The sequence below is a fragment of the Barbatula barbatula genome (assembly GCF_947034865.1).
Source record: "Barbatula barbatula genome assembly, chromosome: 21".
Classification (NCBI taxonomy): domain Eukaryota; kingdom Metazoa; phylum Chordata; class Actinopteri; order Cypriniformes; family Nemacheilidae; genus Barbatula; species Barbatula barbatula.
The window spans coordinates 3,600,372-3,622,247 of NC_136784.1; the positions used below are offsets into that span (position 1 = coordinate 3,600,372).

Consider the following 21,876-nt stretch of genomic DNA (forward strand, 5'->3'; position numbering starts at 1 on the left):
TAGATGGACATACAAAACATATAAACAGGCAATGAATATTATTAATGTTATATTTACACTAACATAATATATGTACACTAATATATACATATATATTAATACGTATTATAATATAACATCAATCCGTTTGAAAAGAGAAGTCTTAATAATGCATTAACAAGTATTATTGATACTCTCCTGTCCTTTGTCTGATTGGCTGGTACCATTTCCGGGTACAACCTATTCTTCCCGCCAAATTCCACGTCATACGTCAACCCGAGATAGGTAGGTTTCCTTTCATCACTTTACACTTTTTACAAGTCATAAACGGTTAAATGTACCAGTTGAAATTGACAGTAGTGTTATGTTTAGTTTTAGCTAGATATTAGTTACAGTTAAAGTATTAATGTGTTTTACTTTTTTTGTGTTTTTCTTATTTTCCCCTGTAAAGTTTTGGAACAATGCAAATTGTGAAAAGCGCTATATAAATAAAATTCAATTGAATATTTCGTCGTTTAGTTACGACGAGCGATGCTATTTAAATCTTAATCCATTACATATATATCTGTGTCCCGCAGGCAGGCGTCAAACTAGGTCTGTGCACAAATATCAATACATCAAACTATCAGAATATTTTTGTCCGCGAGTGTATCGATAGTCCAACCTCTGCTATATATAGATACATTTAAAATCACGTTTTATGTAATATACATACAACCATGCGCTCCAGCTTCCTGAGGTGAGGCGACGCGTGGATGAGCTTTGGTTTTATTGATACGTGTTTAGTGCGCATGTTAACGCGTTCATTGCGATTTCACGGATCCGCGATATGGAGCAAAGACACAGAGTTGTTTTACTCGACGGTCAATGAAGATGTTGCTGCGGGTAACGTTATCACACTATAAAGGTGCGAAAGCGAAAGTGAAACTATCCTCGTGCTCCCTGGTCAACGATAACTACGAGTAAATCAATATTCTGTCTCCGAAAAGGCAATCCAAAGTGTAATGCTATCTGTAAAAGTTCAGGTTCCTTTCGAACACTAAAGTTCATTTACACTTTCTGTGTTTTGGATCATACTATATGGAAGAAACGTCTTTATATAGTGCACAATAAGACAGCTGTTATAGCAAATAAGGTATAGAAACTATATGGAAGAAACGTCTTTATATACTGCACAATAAGACACCTGTTATAACCAAATAAGGTATAGAAACGATATGGAAGAAACGTCTTTATATACTGCATAATAAGACACCTGTTATAACCAAATAAGGTATAGAAACTATATGGAAGAAACGTCTTTATATACTGCACAATAAGACACCTGTTATAACCAAATAAGGTATAGAAACTATATGGAAGAAACGTCTTTATATACTGCACAATAAGACACCTGTTATAACCAAATAAGGTATAGAAACTATATGGAAGAAACGTCTTTATATAGTGCACAATAAGACACCTGTTATAACCAAATAAGGTATAGAAACTATATGGAAGAAACGTCTTTATATACTGCATAATAAGACACCTGTTATAACCAAATAAGGTATAGAAACTATATGGAAGAAACGTCTTTATATACTGCACAATAAGACACCTGTTATAACCAAATAAGGTATAGAAACTATATGGAAGAAACGTCTTTATATAGTGCACAATAAGACACCTGTTATAACCAAATAAGGTATAGAAACTATATGGAAGAAACGTCTTTATATACTGCACAATAAGACAGCTGTTATAACCAAATAAGGTATAGAAACTATATGGAAGAAACGTCTTTATATACTGCACAATAAGACACCTGTTAAAACCAAATAAGGTATAGAAACTATATGGAAGAAACGTCTTTATATACTGCACAATAAGACACCTGTTATAACCAAATAAGGTATAGAAACTATATGGAAGAAACGTCTTTATATACTGCATAATAAGACACCTGTTATAACCAAATAAGGTATAGAAACTATATGGAAGAAACGTCTTTATATACTGCATAATAAGACACCTGTTATAACCAAATAAGGTATAGAAACTATATGGAAGAAACGTCTTTAAAAAGTGCACAATAAGACACCTGTTAAAACCAAATAAGGTATAGAAACGATATGGAAGAAACGTCTTTATATAGTGCACAATAAGACAGCTGTTATAGCAAATAAGGTATAGAAACTATATGGAAGAAACGTCTATATATAGTGCACAATAAGACAGCTGTTATAACCAAATAAGGTATAGAAACTATATGGAAGAAACGTCTATATATAGTGCACAATAAGACACCTGTTATAACCAAATAAGGTATAGAAACTATATGGAAGAAACGTCTTTATATAGTGCACAATAAGACAGCTGTTATAGCAAATAAGGTATAGAAACTATATGGAAGAAACGTCTTTAAATACTGCACAATAAGACACCTGTTAAAACCAAATAAGGTAAAGAAACTATATGGAAGAAACGTCTTTATATAGTGCACAATAAGACAGCTGTTATAACCAAATAAGGTATAGAAACTATATGGAAGAAACGTCTTTAAATACTGCACAATAAGACACCTGTTAAAACCAAATAAGGTATAGAAACGATATGGAAGAAACGTCTTTATATACTGCACAATAAGACAGCTGTTATAGCAAATAAGGTATAGAAACTATATGGAAGAAACGTCTTTATATACTGCACAATAAGACAGCTGTTATAACCAAATAAGGTAAAGAAACTATATGGAAGAAACGTCTTTATATACTGCACAATAAGACAGCTGTTATAACCAAATAAGGTATAGAAACGATATGGAAGAAACGTCTTTATATACTGCACAATAAGACAGCTGTTATAGTAAATAAGGTATAGAAACGATATGGAAGAAACGTCTTTATATACTGCACAATAAGACAGCTGTTATAACCAAATAAGGTAAAGAAACTATATGGAAGAAACGTCTTTATATACTGCACAATAAGACAGCTGTTATAACCAAATAAGGTATAGAAACGATATGGAAGAAACGTCTTTATATACTGCACAATAAGACAGCTGTTATAGTAAATAAGGTATAGAAACGATATGGAAGAAACGTCTTTATATACTGCACAATAAGACAGCTGTTATAGCAAATAAGGTATAGAAACTATATGGAAGAAACGTCTTTATATACTGCACAATAAGACAGCTGTTATAACCAAATAAGGTAAAGAAACTATATGGAAGAAACGTCTTTATATAGTGCACAATAAGACAGCTGTTATAACCAAATAAGGTATAGAAACGATATGGAAGAAACGTCTTTATATACTGCACAATAAGACAGCTGTTATAGTAAATAAGGTATAGAAACTATATGGAAGAAACGTCTTTATATACTGCACAATAAGACACCTGTTATAACCAAATAAGGTATAGAAACTATATGGAAGAAACGTCTTTATATACTGCACAATAAGACACCTGTTATAACCAAATAAGGTATAGAAACGATATGGAAGAAACGTCTTTATATACTGCACAATAAGACAGCTGTTATAGTAAATAAGGTATAGAAACTATATGGAAGAAACGTCTTTATATACTGCACAATAAGACAGCTGTTATAGCAAATAAGGTATAGAAACTATATGGAAGAAAGTTCTTTATATAGTGCACAATAAGACACCTGTTATAACCAAATAAGGTAAAGAAACTATATGGAAGAAACATCTTTATATAGTGCACAATAAGACAGCTGTTATAGCAAATAAGGTATAGAAACGATATGGAAGAAACGTCTTTATATAGTGCACAATAAGACAGCTGTTATAGCAAATAAGGTATAGAAACTATATGGAAGAAACTTCTTTATATAGTGCACAATAAGACACCTGTTATAACCAAATAAGGTAAAGAAACTATATGGAAGAAACTTCTTTATACAGTGCACAATAAGACAGCTGTTATAGCAAATAAGGTATAGAAACTATATGGAAGAAACGTCTTTATATAGTGCACAATAAGACAGCTGTTATAGCAAATAAGGTATAGAAACTATATGGAAGAAACGTCTTTATATAGTGCACAATAAGACAGCTGTTATAGCAAATAAGGTATAGAAACTATATGGAAGAAAGGTCTTTAAATAGTGCACAATAAGACAGCTGTTATAGCAAATAAGGTATAGAAACGATATGGAAGAAACGTCTTTATATAGTGCACAATAAGACAGCTGTTATAGCAAATAAGGTATAGAAACTATATGGAAGAAACTTCTTTATATAGTGCACAATAAGACACCTGTTATAACCAAATAAGGTAAAGAAACTATATGGAAGAAACTTCTTTATACAGTGCACAATAAGACAGCTGTTATAGCAAATAAGGTATAGAAACTATATGGAAGAAAGGTCTTTAAATAGTGCACAATAAGACAGCTGTTATAGCAAATAAGGTATAGAAACTATATGGAAGAAACGTTTTTATATACTGCACAATAAGACACCTGTTATAACCAAATAAGGTATAGAAACGATATGGAAGAAACGTCTTTATATAGTGCACAATAAGACACCTGTTATAACCAAATAAGGTATAGAAACGATATGGAAGAAACGTCTTTATATACTGCACAATAAGACACCTGTTATAACCAAATAAGGTATAGAAACGATATGGAAGAAACGTCTTTATATACTGCACAATAAGACACCTGTTATAACCAAATAAGGTATAGAAACTATATGGAAGAAACGTCTTTATATACTGCACAATAAGACACCTGTTATAACCAAATAAGGTATAGAAACTATATGGAAGAAACTTCTTTATATAGTGCACAATAAGACAGCTGTTATAACCAAATGAGGTATAGAAACTATATGGAAGAAACTTCTTTATATAGTGCACAATAAGACAGCTGTTATAACCAAATGAGGTATAGAAACTATATGGATGATTGATTTGATTGGAATATGGAAGATTGCATTGTATTGCAATATGTATCGTATCGAAATATATTTCAACAGGACTGCGCTACATGTCGTACGTGGTACGAAAAAATTGGTCTGTTTGAAGATGGAATAAATTTACCAGTGTAGCACGCGTGCATTAGACAGTGCAGCGGGTACGTGCACATGTAGCACATTTCAATAAATCAATGCTGTTCGTCACCGTTAAACATGTTTGTTTTACAAATATTTAGAATGAAAGTATTTAATTTTTTTCTTATTTCCAAATACACTAAGATTGACTTCCCTGTTCTTCCCTTATATGAAATGTGGCAGCAGTCTTTCAGTGACATGCTTCTGGGCTTCATTAAGACTTCATAATGTTCTCCAGTAACGTTGAGGGTTCGGATGACTGTAAGATGAGTGAAGTGGGTGATGAAGATGACAACAGTGTTGGAAATCGGTGAGAATTAAACAAGTGTCATAAAAATGAGTCTTGACAAAAGATTACAGTAGTTTAGTCTTATGGGTGTCTTTTATATTATGATGATATCATGATACATGTCCACAAATTTTAAGTAAGTTGAAATGTCAAATGTGTAATGACTTCATAAAAGCCTGTACTATAAAAGACAGTGCTAATAAGATATTTTTTACATTGAGTTTAGTGTGCACAAGGTCATGAATCTTAGGTGCAGTTTGAATACTATAATCTATCATAGACTTGAAAATGATATTAGGTGCTTTTGCTGTCAGTGTGCACAACAGGGCTAAATGTTCTTCTAATATGAGCCTATTAAAGATTTGTTATTTCAGAGAATAAATGTTTTTGACTGAAATCATTACAAATGTCAATGTAGTCTGTAAAACAGAAAACAAATGCAAATCTGGAGTTTGTAGTCATCTAAAGAAATTAATTTTGTTTTTATTACTAGACCGAATTTTGCTCTTGTTACCTTGGAAGAGGCAAATGAAATGATGGTAATTCCATCAAAATGGTTAAACACAGACAAGACGCAATGTCACTGGCCCCCATTCAGATCACCAGAGAAGATAATGGAAGCTGTTAGAGACAGGCTTGACCCTTCAACAGCAGGAAAACCATGGGAGATGTTAAATATATTCCTTCGTGAAGAATATGGTAACACTGTTTTAAAATTATACATTGAACTCGTTCATGTTTTATGATTCGTAACATAACACAATATTTTACTGTCTTTCTGCAGACTCTTTTGAGGAGGCTGTAAATAAACAAGATGGGTAAGTGTACCTTACAGGCAACAGTATCATCAAGACCATTCTGGGTTTAAAAAGAAGTTCTGTCAGGACCACTACTGTCAAAGATTTAGGCGGACTGAAACGGTTCACAAGCTTGGGAATTTTTGACTGGCAACCAAACTCCAAAGTCTCTAGCAAATACACATGCGAGCACACCATCACAGAGAGTTCTTTGCTAGTTACCGCTTTCTGATCCTTATCCGATGTGGTCTAACCGTACAGACTTATGTTAAAGATAAGACATTTCGTTTCGTTTGCGATTCATTGTTTTGTATTAAGGCTCCGTAAATGTTCCCTAAACAAGCCTAAAACATTTTTTATTTCAATTTTCGTTTAAGAATTCATTAATATAGTCACCCTTGGTCTATATACACCCTTTTAAACACTTTAAAAAAAGGAGAAAAGACTGAGCCTACCTTGTGTACTTTTCTTTATGTAACTCTTAACGTAACTTCTGTGTTGGACAATAAACAATATAAAGTATTAAAACAAATAACTTATGTTAAAAACAACAATATATGCTATAATAATAACCCAGCAACAAGAACTTAATATATGATTTGTGACTTCCTGGCTGTTGCTGATTTTTTACGCTTTCAAGGTGGATAAAATGCTTGAGAATTTGTTTCCACAAAGTTGATTAGTGTCCAGTTATGTGCACAGACTCACATTTCATTCAAAGCAACCTACAAAATCTTAACAGTTGTTTAGAGAAATAAAAGCTTAAATAGGGACGAAATATAGGAGAGTTTTTAATAAGAATTTGAGAATTTAATGTGATTGGATTGAAGGTGAAGAATGAACAGGAAATATTGCGTGTCCTATTGTGAGAGAACCAGAAGGCATCGCTCATGCTCTGATAACCGCAGTGTTTTGAATCAGATGTAAACGCGCACAGAGAGAGTGGAGGTACGACTTTTCACTTAACGTGAGTGTTTTTAAAATATTTTTTGTTGCTTTGGACATCACAAAGACAATTTAACCGATTTAAGTCAATGGCAACATTAAATATTACCGAGCAAAAAAGGAGTCGACAAGAGTCAATTTGTAGAATTTGAGTAGACTTTAGGGACATTAAAAGTCGAGGAATCAATTCTTTTGGGGTTTAATCTCCATGTGCCTCTTGCGTATATTGCAAACAAGCTTTTAGGTGTTTATTAGGATTTACTGAAATTTGCACTGGTATTCTGTTTCAAACCACCCAAACCAAATACACATTTTTGGCTAGATTATGTCTGAAAAACACATACAGTACATTTGTTTCTACATTATAAGAACAAAGTAGTATATATTTTGTATTGGCTGCATTGTGGCCTTTATTCTTAAGGGCAGACATTCTTAATGCGATAAATAATTCAGTTTGTACAAAACAAAACTTGAGTGTACATATCACTAAATCAACGCAGCTTCTCATTCCTGTGTATACTTTTTTAAATAAATAAAAGAGTTTATTTTCTAGAACAGAAACATATTAGAAACATTATCATACATTAACTTATCTTTCATGTTTTACATGATTGTGTAATAATATATTGTTCACTGATGTAAAACTAGAAATGAGTCAAGATATATTCTTTCTGTTATTCACACAGTATGTATGCAGTCGTTACCCTGCTAGAATCAAATGAGCTGACAGTGATACCAGCGAACTGGTTAAAGACACAATGTTACTGGCCTCCATTCAAGACACCAGAGAAGTGCGTAGAAGCTGTAAAAAACAGACTTGAACCTGCCAAGAGAAGAAGTCCTTGGCAGCTATTAAATGTGGATCTTCATGGAGAATATGGTAACGGTGTAAATTCTGAACATTAATATTCAACTTTGTAAGATAGGTTTTATTTTCAATAAAGTACTCAAATAATATACTTGTATACGTATCTTGCAGCCTCCTATCAGCAGGCTAAAGAGAAACAAAAAGCAATTAGTGAGCATATGGAACGGTAAGTAATAAACATTTGGATTCTTTAAGTTTATCATGTTTATTACAGTATGTTTCTTGCATACAATTGCTTTAAATCTTATAATTGTATAATTTACAAATATGTATCTATATATATATATATATATATATATATTTAGGCCCTCTACCTCTCTTAGGTCTTTTGAAGAACTAAAAACAAACAATCCATCGCCACCGCAGACATCATGTTTGACTCAAACCTTTGGTGAGATAACAGATTTTCTCTAAGAATCAAGTAAATGAATCCTGAGTTGAATCCTTTTTAACGTCTGAAGTGTAAATATATTTTTCTTTGACCAGAGTGCAGATCTTCTGGTTTGTTTAAAATAAAAATTGTGTTGGAGGTTTTTAAAAGTGTATTGATGATTAAACATACTTGAACAGGTGTTAAAAGAAAACGTGAGAAGTCACCAGATATTACAATGCAGCCACTGCTAACCGCAGGCAAGTACATTTTGAATTTGATACTTTACTGTACAGAACAACAGAATAAGGTGGAGTATGTTCAATTTATTTCGTATTAGAAATGTAGTCACTTCTGGTTAGTTGGCACATCACGTGGGCACATCTAGGTATTTACATGACCTTTCCCTGTTTAGAGGTCATACAGGTAGGGGGTGAGTAGTTGAATCTGGGTGGCTCACTTTCTGTTGATCATTAATTTAAATTGTATTTGTCATTTATTTACCTTAGTTCATATTTGCTTGTTTTCTGTCTTGTGCTGTATTTATTACTTTTGTTGTTTTTGTCACTTTTCATTTTCAACACTTTTATCCCCTCAATGGATACAATTAGTCGACCAAACATTAGCGTCCTTTCTCACCTCCATCAATGTATGCTACTGTAAGAAAGTATCTGTGCATAAAGATTATTTTCTATTAAAACACTACCCTTAATGGAACATAGATACGGATCAAAAGAAGAAAGCAAAGCAGATCATAGACGAAATTAAAGAAAAAGTTCAGGCCATCCTGGAAACAGACTCCAGCATTACCGTAATAAAAACTCACATTCTGTAAGTGTTTCAAATATTTATGCTTCCTTTGTAACTTTGACAAAAGTTTTCTAATATATGGCTTCTTTTATGATGTACAGAGATGCCATTTCAAAGATGAATGAAGACACCAGAAAGAAGGAAACCATTGGGATTTTTGGAAGGACAGGAGATGGGAAAAGCTCTTTATTAAACGCAGTACTGAAAGAAAAGGCTTTACTGCCATCTGGTAGTTTTGGTGCATGTACATCTGTTATGACACAAGTGGAGGCAAACCTGAATGACTCCAACTACATAGCAGAGATTGATTTCATTTCTAAAGAGGTTTGTTCGTTGATATAAAACGATTTGTCTTATATTAAGAAATTCAAACTGAAATAAAGTATTTGTGATGTGTGCTGTGGCAGGAATGGGATGTGGAGTTTTCTCTATCAGTTGAGGAAAACCTCTCTGAACAGAGGATCACTGCCCTGTTTGGAGCTGAGGCAGAAGAGAAAACATTAGAGGAGCTCAAGAGAGATGACAAATATACTGAAATTATCAATATTTTGTCTACCAGAAAGAAGATAATTTCAAACAGTGATGTATGTTACAAAGAGATATATTTCATGATTAAAATGAAAATAACTGAGTACACCTTCCCCTACTTCTGTCTTTATAAACCACTTGCTTTTGATTATGAGAGCTTTAAGTGATATTACATTTTGTATGCGTTCTTATTAACTAAAATAAATTTTTGACTTTCTTAACAGCTCACCGAGTTTGCCAGAGCTGTTAAACCTTACATAGGACACAATGTATCAAATCCCGGTGGTTGTTTCTGGCCGCTTGTTAAGTGTGTGACCATCAAAATCCCAAACAATCGTGAACTCTTGGAGCACATTGTCCTCATTGATCTTCCTGGGACTGGAGACTGTGACAAGATCAGAGATGACCTCTGGAAAACTGTAAACACTACTGTCACTTTTTGCAATAAATATAGTTAATAACAGTGCAGTGTATCGTTTTACTCCGTTTATTTATTTTTAGAAAATAAGAGAGTGCTCCTCTGTGTGGATTGTAAGTGACATCAAGCGAGCGAATACAGACAGAGACCCTTGGGGAATATTAGAGCACTGCATTGAAGACTTGGGACCTGGAGGAGAATGCAAACACATAAACTTCATCTGCACTAAAACTGATGACATGGAACCAGAAGAATACCTCGAGTGAGAATGAGAAGCTCCATGTTATTGTACTGCATCTTTGCAAACTGAACTAATGAAACCATTGTTATAAAACATTGACTTGTCTTTTTTACTAATTTCTGTTCAGATCTACAAGGCTTACCGATGCCCAGATTACAGGAGACGGTTTGGTAAATGACTACAGCTTATTTTCTCTATTATTACAGTACATGCTTTCAGTTGTGCCCTGGGGGTTAGATCGTTGGGCTTGTGATCAGAAGGTTGCTGGTTCAAATCTCAATGCCAGCAGGTCATGACTGAAGTGTCCTTGAGCAAGGCACCTTACCCCTGATTGCTCTGCAGTAATGTGTCACTGTAGAAAACGTCTCGGTTACGTATGTAACCTCCGTTCCCTGATGGAGGGAACGAGACGTTGTGTCGACAGAATGGGGTTTGACTTGAGAACCTACCTTCTCTGACTGACTTGAACAGGCCAATGAAAATTGGCGAATTAAATTTGCATGCCGGACTCCGCCCCCGGATATCCGGGTATAAAAGGGAGCCGGCGTGCCGCATTCATTCACCTTTTGTGCTGAGGAGCCTGAGGATCTTGCCCCGACTGCTGCAGCGGGCGGCCAGCGTTGTGGCATGAAGGACACAACGTCTCGTTCCCTCCATCAGGGAACGGAGGTTACATATGTAACCGAGACGTTCCCTTTCTGTCGGTCTCTTGTCGTTGTGTCGACAGAATGGGGTTCCTCGGAAAACGCCACAGCGCTGTGCCGCGTCACAATTCCTCGCGAAGCGATGCTGACTGGCCTGGGCGTGTCAGACGTGAGCGCTTAGCATGAATTGCAACCTTCCAGTGGAAGGGAAGGAGTCCAGAGCTTTCCTAAAAAGATGGGAGCCCCTTCCACCGGCCGTCATGGACGGCGGCCTAGTTCTCCTAACAGCGAGAAGCCGCCCGGCACCGTAAGGGCCACTGGGAAGCGTCATTCCCCCCTGAGGGAACGCGCTACGGAGACCACTTCCTACCGCAGGGAGGAGCTTTAGTGGAGATTCACACACGGTCTCACCGGATAGGGGAGAGCACGTGGGAGACATGTAGACACGAGAGGGTGTCGCGAGCAGGTGAAGTACACCTGGGAGAGGTCATGGGCCATCGATTGAGAGCCATTCATGAGAAGACAACAGACGGAACCTCCCTGTGGGGGGGTTACTACGTGTGGAGCACTAGGCCTTGTTTGAGTCACTGCTAGAGCTCAGAAACAGGCCAAGGGAGGCAGGACCGCTCCGCCGGGCCCGCCGCCGAGGAGTGCTTAGTGATGGATGGAATGCCTACTCTTCACCCACGTGGGGGGAAGAGGGGAGGCTAGATAGCGCCGCATCTCACCTAGGGAGGGGCGCTATCGCAGGCGTACGCCCACCGGCTGCCGGACTTACCTGGCGGTGCTTCGTAAGACTCTGGCTGATACCGGTTCCACGCGGAGGCTGTAGAACCTCGCGAAGGTGCTGGGCGTAGCCCAACCCGCAGCTCTACATACGTCTGCCAGAGGGGCGCTCTGAGCCAGTACCCACGAGGAGGCCACACCCCTGGTGGAGTGTGCCCTCACTGCAAGCGGGCACGGGAGATCCTGTGATCGGTAAGCCATTGATGGCGTCCACGATCCAGTGCGCCAACCTCTGTTTGGAGACAGCCCTCCCCTTGTGCTGACCTCCCAAAACAGACAAACAGCTGCTCAGAGCTCCTGAAGCTCTGCGTGCGGTCCAAGCAGAGGCGCAGCGCGCGCACTGGACACAACACGGAAGGGGTTGGGTCTTCCTCCCCAGAAGGGAGCGCCTGCAGGGAGTGGTGGGAACTTCGGGCACGTAGCCAGGCCGGGGTCTCAGGATAACGTGAGATTGACCAGGCCCGAACTCTAGGCAATCCGTGGCCACGAAAAATGCTTGTAGGTCCCCTACCCTCTTGATGGAAGCGAGCGCCACTAGGAGAGCCGTCTTCATCGAAAGATGAGAAAGAGCGGCATTTCCGAGGGGCTCGAAGGGGGGCCTCTGGAGGCCCGCCAGGACCACATTGAGGTCCCAAGAGGGAACGGAGCGCGGACGGGCTGGATTCAGCCTCCTCGCGCCCCTCAGGAACCTAATGACCAGGTCGTGCTGTCCCAGAGACTTCCCACTAACTGGTTCGTGATGAGCGGCAATAGCGGCTACATACACCTTCAGCGTGGAAGGGGAGAGATTGCTCTCGAGTCTCGACTGCAGGAAGGACAGCACGCTCCCGATCGAGCATATCCGTGGGTCTTCTCCACGAGAAGAACACCAGGACGAGAAGAGGCGCCACTTCAATGCGTATAACCGCCTCGTGGCTAGGGCCCTAGCCTGAGTAATGGTTTCCACCACCGCTGGGGGTAGACCACTCAGGATCTCCTCGTCCCGTCCAGGAGCCAGACATGGAGGTTCCAGAGGTCTGGTCTCGGATGCCATAACGCGCCCTTCCCCTCAGAAAGAAGGTCCTTCGTCAGGGGAATCGGCCAGGGGGGAGTTGTCGTCAGGAGCATTAGCTCCGAGAACCAAGTCCGGTTGGGCCAGTAAGGCGCAACTAGTTGCCCTTGATGCTCCTCTTCCCCGACTTTGCACAAGACGTGTGCAATGAGGCTCACTGGGGGGAAGGCATACTTCCGCTTGTCCCGCGGCCAGCTGTGCGCCAAGGCATCCGTGCCGAGGGGGGCCTCGGTCAGGGAGTACCAAAGCGGGCAATGGGTGGTGTCCAGGGAGGCGAACAGGTCCACCTGTGCCTGCCCGAACTGCACCCAAATGAGCTGGACTGCGCGGGGGTGGAGCCGCCACTCTCCGCGGGGCGTCGACTGACGAGAGAGCGCATCGGCTGTCTGGTTCAGGTCGCCCGGGATGTGAGTGGCTAACAGAGACTTCGTCACCTGCTGGCTCCACAGGAGGAGGCGTCGGGCGAGTTGCGATAGCTGCCGTGAACGAATACCACCCTGTCGGTTGATATATGCCACGGCAGTCGTGCTGTCCGACCGGACCAGCACGTGCTTGTCCTGCACGAGGGGAAGGAACCTTCTCAGTGCAAGCAGCACCGCCAACAACTCTAGGCGATTAATATGCCAGCGCAGGCGGGGGCCCGTCCAGAGACCCGACACTGCGTGCCCGTTGCACACAGCACCCCAACCCTGCAGGGAGGCGTCTGTCGTCACCACGACGCGCCTCGAAACCTGCCCAAGAGGGACCCCTGTCCGCAGAAAGGTCATTGAAGACCATGGGGTTAGGGTGCGCCGGCAGAAGGGCGTGATCGCGACGCGCCTGTTGCCGGTGTGCCACGCACTCCAAGGAACTCTGCTCTGTAGCCAGTGCTGTAGCGGTCTCATGTGCATCAACCCGAGGGGGACCACCCCCGCCGAGGACGCCATGTGTCCCAGGAGCCTCTGAAAAAGTTTCAGTGGGACCGCTGGCTGCTGCCTGAAGTTCCTCAGGCAGGTCAGCACCGACTGGGCACGCTCGGAAGAAAGACGTGCAGACATGGAGACAGAGTCGAGTTCCATACCGAGGAAGAGGATGCTCTGCACAGGGGAGAGCTTGCTCTTCTCTCGGTTGACCTGTAACCCCAAATGGTCTAGGTGCCGGAGCACCAGGTCCCTGTGTGTACACAACAGATCTCGCGAGTGCGCCAAGATGAGCCAGTCGTCGAGATAGTTGAGTATGCGCACCCCCTGCTCCCTGAGGGGAGTGAGGGAGGCCTCCACGACCTTCGTAAAGACTCGAGGAGACAGGGACAGACCAAATGGGAGGACGCGCTACTGATATGCCTGTCCCTCGAAAGCGAACCGTAGGCACGGCCGGTGACGAGGGAGGATGGACACATGGAAGTACGCGTCCTTCAGGTCGATCGCCATGAACCAATCCTGACGCCTGACGGACGTCAGAATGCGCTTCTGCGTTAGCATCCTGAACGGCAGCTTGTGTAGGTGCTTGTTCAGGGTACGCAGGTCCAAGATGGGGCGCAGCCCGCCACTTTTCTTGGGGACAATGAAATACAGGCTGTAAAACCCGGGGTACATCTCGGCCAGAGGGACGAGCTCGATCGTCCCCCTCGCCAGAAGGGTAGCGACCTCGGCCCGAAGCACGGGAGCATCTACCTGAAGAGGATGCCCCGAAACTTGGGTGGGCGCTTGGCGAACTGAATCGCATAGCCGAGACGGATCGTTCGCTCTAGCCACCGCGCTGGTCTGGGAAGAGCCAACCAGGCTCCCAGGTACCGAGACAGGGGGACCAGAGGTTCGATCTGATTCATTGCCCCCGTGGGGGGTGGTTCGATGGCTGGCAGTACGGCTCCCTCGTCGTGGGGGGGGGACCCCGGGGAGGAGAGCGGCTCTGCCGAGGTGCCTGTCGGGCGATATCGCGGCACACCGCACCGTCTAACTGAGGGTGCTGGTGGCCACTGAGAGTTACACCCAACCGTGTGTCTCGCCGGAACACAACGTGGGGTTGCCGAGCACCGTCATGCGGAGGGTGAGAGCGGCTGTGAGAAAGCCCCAGGGAGAGAGAAAGCTCTTTCTGTGAGAATGTGGGCACCAGGCCCTGAAAGGGGCCCGGCTGGTTGTTGCTGGGACGGGGCAGGCACCGTCCCAGTCCGACCCTCTAGCGATGTAGTTGCTTGGGTCGGGCCCGGTGAACTCGATCTCCCTGGGTTCACCCCGTCAGAACACTTCTGCTTCCGCGGAGGTTGGTGACGGGATGGTGCTCGCCTCTTCGACATCCTTCCCCGGGGGGCCGTCTGTGCAGGGGGCACTGGAGCCGGAGTCTGAGAGGGGCGGGGCTGCTGGGAAGCAGACGCCGCGCGGGACCTCGACGGATGATAGGCGGCCGGGTCGCGGCGGGGCAGGATCGCCTCCGTCTGCTTCTGTACAGTCGAGAGCTGCTGCCCTCGACCGTATCACCAAACAGCCCACCCTGCGCGATGGGAGCGTCGAGAAAGCGAACCTTCTCAGCGTCCCGCATCTGCGCAAGGTTCAGCCAAAGGTGTATCTCCTGGACCACCAGTGTGGACATCGTACGACCCAGGGCTCGCGCCGTCACCTTCGTCGCCCGAAGAGCGCGGTCAGTGGCAGTGCGGAGCTCCTGCATTAGCCCCGGGTCGGACTTTCCCTCGTGCAACTCCTTCAACACCTTGGCCTGATGGCCATGGCGTGAAGAGCCGAGGCAGCTTGACCCGCAGCGTTGTAAGCCTTCGACACCAGCGATGCCGAAAACTCACAAGCCTTGGAAGGGAGCCTTGGTCGATCCCTCCAGGTGGCAGCTGTCTGCCGGCACAGGTGCACCGCCACTGCACGTTCCACCTGAGGGATGTCGACATAGCCCTTAGCTGCCCCGTCATCGAGGGAAGTCAGGGCGACCGAGCTAGTCTGACGTGCACGCGCCGAAAAGGGGGCGTTCCAGGTCCGACTGAGCTCCTCATGCACTTCCGGGAAGAATGGTACCGGTGCCGACCGTGGCTTAGAGTCACGGCCGGCCCCAAGATACCACGTATCCAACCGCGAGCCCTGGGGAAGAGGCGGTGCGGTGCACTGCAGCCCAATACTGGTGGCGGCCCGGGAAAGCATGGCTGACATCTCGACGTCCGCTTCATCCTGAGCTCGACCCCCCGGGGGAGGAAGCTCCAAGGAATCGTCGAGGTCGGATGCCAGGAGGTCGCCCTCCGATGCTGCGAGCGACATCTCATCGTCGTCACGCCCCGTGTCCGAGTACGTGACGGAGGAACAAGGCGGCGTACCGCCTTTTCCGGGACGGTCAGACGAGCGAGGCGGGGCGTGAACGGTCCGCGAGCCGGTGGCTGACGGATTGAGGCTCACGGTAATTCCCCGATCACCCTTAGAGCTCGCCGAAGCGGACGGCAGGGCTGATGCCGCTGCTGCCGCAGAACGGGAAGCACTCGAGGTGGCGGCTGATTCTCGCAAGAACACAGCTACCAGTGACCGCAACGTCTGAATCACCATCTGCCCGCAATGCGGGCAAGATGTATCCACAAATGCTGCCTCAGCGTGCTGGGGTCCCAGACACCCGAGGCAGACATCGTGTCCGTCCCCTTCCTCGATGAGTGCGCCGCACCCACGACCACAGCGGGACATGCCGCGCTGAAGAAACACTAAGCCCTGAAAAGGGCACGCTCTTTAGAGAGACGCTTTGGAAGTTGCCGAGACGCCCAGGGGAAGTCACAGGAAAAGGGACAGTCCGCTGCACCACGTCGTAAGACCAGCAACACGTAGAGAGTATCTGCGAAGTCGTCAGCATCAGGATGCGAAGGCTCCGAAGAACAAAAGGTGAATGAATGCGGCACGCCGGCTCCCTTTTATACCCGGATATCCGGGGGCGGAGTCCGGCATGCAAATTTCATTCGCCAATTTTCATTGGCCTGTTCAGTCAGTCAGAGAAGGTAGGTTCTCAAGTCAAACCCCATTCTGTCGACACAACGTCGAGAGACCGACAGAAAGGGAACTATTTGTAAGTCGCTTTGGATAAAAGCGTCTGCCAAATGAATTTATGTAAATGTAAATGTGTTAAGTTTATTTATGATTCTCATTCTGTCATAGATTGTTCTTTCCCAATTATTTTTGTTTCACTTATTTTTTTGGGTGAACAGTTAGAAAATCAAATGATGTCCAATTAATAATAAATTAATACATTTATAATATAATTTGTATTCATATTATACATCCAATTCCTCTACATATTTTACTACAATCTCTAATGTTTTGATCTTTGTTTAGGATCTGAACACAAATTGCATACTTCATAGAAATGACCTTGCGAAGAAAACAATAAAACTAAAATTGAAAAGTTCTAAAAGTGCGGTAAGTATATAACATTACAGCATTGCTATATATAGTTACTTGTGGAAATGTTTAAATAATCTAAATAATTTTGAAACGTCTTTAAAAATAACAAAGGAACAAAATTGCGGTGGTCTGATAAACACGCTGTTGGATCGATTCTTTAGATATGTTTGCTTTCACAGGTGCCACATTTTCTGTCTTGGCTCATTTTGCATTGGCTTCTTATCTTTAGTTTCTTACTTCTAGCTAAAATCTTTTCAATGCTGGTGCTAAAAATAGCTTTTTTCTCAGATTTCTGTTTGATTCACAATTCCCTATTGATACACTCAACTTAACATCAAAACAATTCTACCTTTTTTATTTATTATATCTCATATGAAGTGATTATATGTGATTGGCTTATACTTTCATGGTTAAATACTCTGTATTTTCTGACATTTGTAACCGAGTTTTATATTGATCTGTGTGTTTCCTGGGTTTTGATGGAAGAGTGGTGTATTTTATTTTGTGATGAAAGTTAGCATCTATTGGTAGGTTTTATAGTTTTAAGGAAATTATATAATATGTATTTTATAATTTGTAATATGCAGGAATCAAAGGAAAGATTCATCACTGATGTATTCACTGTAAGCTCCAGAGCATTCTTTGATCCAAAATCACATCTGAAGCCTCTTGAAACAGGTACTGAAACCTATCATGCAAAGAAAAGTGAAAGTGTGATGTTTTATTATGCTGAAACATTTCTAATACTTAAATAATAAAATACAGTTTAATTTGATCTTGTAGAGATACCAAAACTGATGGATATCCTCGTAAACCTCAACAAGAGCACCAACCACAAACTGACCAGAGATTATATCAATGAAGCAAAAGGAATTCTGTCCTTGATCCAAAGTGTCCAACTGGATAAAGATAAAAACGTATGAATTTCTCATAATAATTTATGCAAATGTATTTAAACAGATACCATTCAATTATGCTGTAATTCACATATTTGTATAATTGTGTGTTTATTAAGACAAAAGACAGAATCCTCAAGGACCTGCAGACAAACCTAGAGAAGGAACTGAAGATGCTGGATGATCATTTTGAAGATCTTTATGAAAATCTGAAGCAATGTCTCTCAAAGGGTGTTGAAGAATCAGTGAGATCGTGTGTTAAGACGACACAAGACAAGTTATCATCTGTAGGTTGTGTGTAGTTGCAGTTTTTTTTTTGCTTTTTGCAGTCGTAATTGTTTTATTCATGTCATTTTTTCTTCAGGTTCGGCCAGAATCTGACAGAGGATTTCACAGAATATTTCGAGCCATGTGTGTAAGAGGAGGATTCTACTGGCCAAGAAATAAGAATGAACCTTTAGATTTGAACAAGTGTTTGTCCAAACACATGTACGACAGCATTAATAAGGAGTTTGTGTTGATGTTTCCGTAAGTTCCTCTCTTTCTATTTCTCTCATTAGTTAAGAAATGTTTTCAATACAATTTACCAATGTTGGCTCCATTTATTTAAATAAAAATTATTATATTATTATTAATATAAAAAACATGATGAATCCTTTATTGAGACTTTCAGGTCTTATTTCACAGTATATGACTTGTAAATTAAATACTAATGTATTTTGAATATGATATTATATTTACAAATTACTATGCATATTTGTCTCATATATATTTAGTGTAGCTATTGCCTTAATACTAAAAGTAAATTTACAGAAGGTCTGCATTTGTTAAAAATTAGGTAATAAAATATTTCATTACATCATCCCTTAAATAGTAAACAGCTGAAGTTTAACAATAATTTCTGACTAAGCCTCTGATGTACAAAGGCCTTGAAAAAACATGCATGTGACCTAAAATTAATTTGGACTGTTTTGCTACATTTTCTTGACTCTAGTGTTGATGACAATGACAAAACAGAGAAATCAGTACAGGACCAGCTTGACAAGTTCAGCATCATCCAGTGTTTCTTGCCAACATCTCCATCATCTCCAATGCTACATCCTATTCACATCTTCATCCAAACACAGGTGAGCTCTGTTGTCCAGTGTGGCTGTTCTTTTATTTGTCCAAACACAGACTGGTAATTCTTATTTTGAGGAAAATGATCCTAATAAAGAAAATACACTAGAGAACAGGTTTCTGTCTTTTCAAAGAAAGTAAAGTTTATAATCAGCACAACAAAGTTTCTTAACAGGTGTTTATATAGATGAATCTCAGCAGCTAGTATAACAAGAATATAGTTTAATCAAAGACTTTAATCGAGTCGAATAAGATTTTGGTCTGTGATATAAGGGGCCAAAGCTTATTTGAAAAAGCTGGAGAAAGTTTTGGGTATATTTGTGTTGTTTAAACACTATTACTTTGAACTCTTAACAGGAAACCAAACTGAAGGCGTCACTCAGCAGAGACATTGTAGAGAAGAAAAAAGAAATCTACTCAACAATCTATAAAGCCATTAAGACAAAAATGGCTCCGGGCTACGAGAGTAAACCACCATTAATATCCACATAAACATAGACACAGTTTTTATAAAAGTAGTTCATATTAAATGCCAAACAAGAAAGTATTTCATTTATAATTTTCTGATTTATCTTTGTGTAAAAGAACACAAATTAATATGAAATGTTGTTTTCTACAGAAGCTGCAAAGAAAAAAGGACAAGGATCCATGCAGAGGATGGAGAATGCAATAATGGAAACAATTGAGGAGTTAAAACGTCGAATGTTCAAAGAGGCAAAAGTAGAAATGCTTGAGATGTTAAATAACTTGAAGGTATTTTTTGCCACACTTAAGAATAATGAATGTCACAAATACTGGTTTTGGTTACGAGTTTGATTGATAAAAGTTATGATCATGTTCTTGAAATAAGCTCTAAATCAAGTTCCTTCCTAACTATCTTGTGCACAAACAGCTGCATATAATGAAAACTCTTAGATCAGAGCTGGAGAGTTCAGTGAGGCACTCGCTTTCACAAATCAGCAAATTCAACCTCTTGGGTAAGAGACAATATTTTAATAAAAATCTATTTTAATAAATGATTGACAAATTATTTTGAATAGTTGATTAATCAAATCGACCACAAATATTCAAATGTTTCAAGCTGAAATTGTTCATGTGTTTTGTCTAGATTTCTCCAGAGAGATTCAAGAGCTCGAGAAACTATCAGCAGCAGTTTGAGGACAAGCAGGAGCCCAATGACCTCAAAACTAGCCCATTGACCTCAGCCCAAATAGCAAAGCTGAAAATATGTCACTACTATACCTAAAATGCAAACTGTCACTAATGCATTAAACACCATTTCTTCTTAAACATTTAGTAGTAATCACAGACATGATTTGCTTTCATAAATAACTTAATCTTCCGCTAAGAATGATAGCTAGTTAACAAAGCATTTTACTATATAAATGAAACTTAATTGAGTGTCATCACATGAATCAATCAATCCGTCTCCAAGAGAGAATTTCTCTCTCTAAAAATGTGTTTGGTTAATGAACCTCAATGAACATGATTGAAACTTATGGCAGCTTTTATGTTTCCTAAATATTTTTACATAAGAATATTAATATTAATTAATTTTAGCAGTTGGTAGCAACAGAATTTAAGGGAACTTTAGCAATTAAGGGTTCATATGTAGTGAAACCTCAAGACTCCTTTATTGGTAACCTAAAGGTTTTCATGCAACCGTGCATTGAATTGTCTGTTTATATTACAAGAGAAATTCTGACTTGAGAGTAAAATCATTAGTGTTGAATTCAGAGAGCACAAACATTTGTGATGAATTCATTTATTTCACATTAGATAATTTAATTTCATTTATCATTCATGCCATTATATATGTTCTAACCTTAAATTCTTTTATCATATCTTTTTTATTCTTATTCTTTATTACGGTTGTTTATGTCGGACGCTATAATGTCTTTACTAGATATGGGCAGGGGTGTTTCTAGGCCCTTTTTAGGGGAGCTAAAACCCCTCTTAAGTTCTAGCTTAGCCCCTCTAAAATATTGTGAGTAGTTATGTAATACTGTATGTACCAAAATCTGAGATCGGTTTAGTCCTCTTTAAAGCTCTTTCTTCAGTTCAGTCACAAGCAGAGCACAAGGTGTGTGCATTAACATGACATCTAGCTCATACACAGGTTCTACCCTGTAAAGAAGTTTATTCATAGATGTAAATCTGACATTGAGCTAACATGATCTTTTTGTTCGAGGTCCGAAGGAACTGTGGTACACTTGTTTTTGGCATGTCAGTTTGCCAGGCTTCTCAGTGAAAAACATTATATTTGGGAATCATGACCCCACAAATGAAAATATATGTTTTGTTATTAATAAAAAATATTTCTTAAGCAAATTTCACATTCACAAATTCTAATTTTGTCTTCTCTGTCTTCTTAAAAAAGAAATGGAAATTATTTGAATGTAATTTCAGCATCTAATAATAAGAAATATTTTGTGGTTGATATTAATGTGATGTATGCTTATTCTTATGTTTCATTTCTCTGCAATAATAATAAAAAATATTAACATGACATCTGCATCTTTGCCATTCTTTGTTATAAATACATAATATGATGCGGTAGTGATACAAGACCCTTTCCCATCCACTGTAAAAGGTTTTGTCTGCGTTCACCCCCGTCACACATTTAACTAACGTTACCTCCAGCCAAGATGAAAGCACTTCACACCAATGACGGCATACTTTAGAAAACTATCATGATGATATTGTAG

At 40.8% G+C, this 21,876-nt stretch overlaps 1 protein-coding gene across 1 annotated transcript; it reads left to right on the forward strand.

Moving 5' to 3' along the window:
• The first annotated feature begins 214 nt into the window (after nt 1-214).
• On the forward strand, nt 215-21,676 carry LOC306909941 (nuclear GTPase SLIP-GC-like). Its single transcript, XM_079484093.1, has 24 exons — nt 215-264; nt 5,244-5,367; nt 5,840-6,045; nt 6,131-6,164; nt 7,775-7,968; nt 8,068-8,122; nt 8,280-8,347; nt 8,527-8,586; nt 9,049-9,157; nt 9,238-9,460; nt 9,544-9,720; nt 9,889-10,083; nt 10,166-10,344; nt 10,451-10,493; nt 17,085-17,168; nt 17,741-17,831; nt 17,937-18,070; nt 18,169-18,336; nt 18,414-18,577; nt 19,044-19,176; nt 19,526-19,634; nt 19,788-19,921; nt 20,061-20,145; nt 20,277-21,676. The coding sequence occupies exons 2-24, from the start codon at nt 5,285-5,287 to the stop codon at nt 20,324-20,326; spliced, it is 2,778 nt and encodes a 925-aa protein (XP_079340219.1). The 5' UTR covers nt 215-264; nt 5,244-5,284; the 3' UTR covers nt 20,327-21,676.
• The last annotated feature ends 200 nt before the right edge of the window (nt 21,677-21,876 follow it).

Excerpts from the sequence above, each read along its gene's own strand:
- LOC306909941 (XM_079484093.1), top strand. The coding sequence starts at position 5,285 with ATGTTCTCCAGTAACGTTGAGGGTTCGGATGACTGTAAGATGAGTGAA. Across the intron at positions 17,169-17,740 it reads TGAAAAGTTCTAAAAGTGCG|GAATCAAAGGAAAGATTCAT; the intron begins GTAAGTATATAA and ends TGTAATATGCAG. Across the intron at positions 19,922-20,060 it reads AGATGTTAAATAACTTGAAG|CTGCATATAATGAAAACTCT; the intron begins GTATTTTTTGCC and ends GTGCACAAACAG.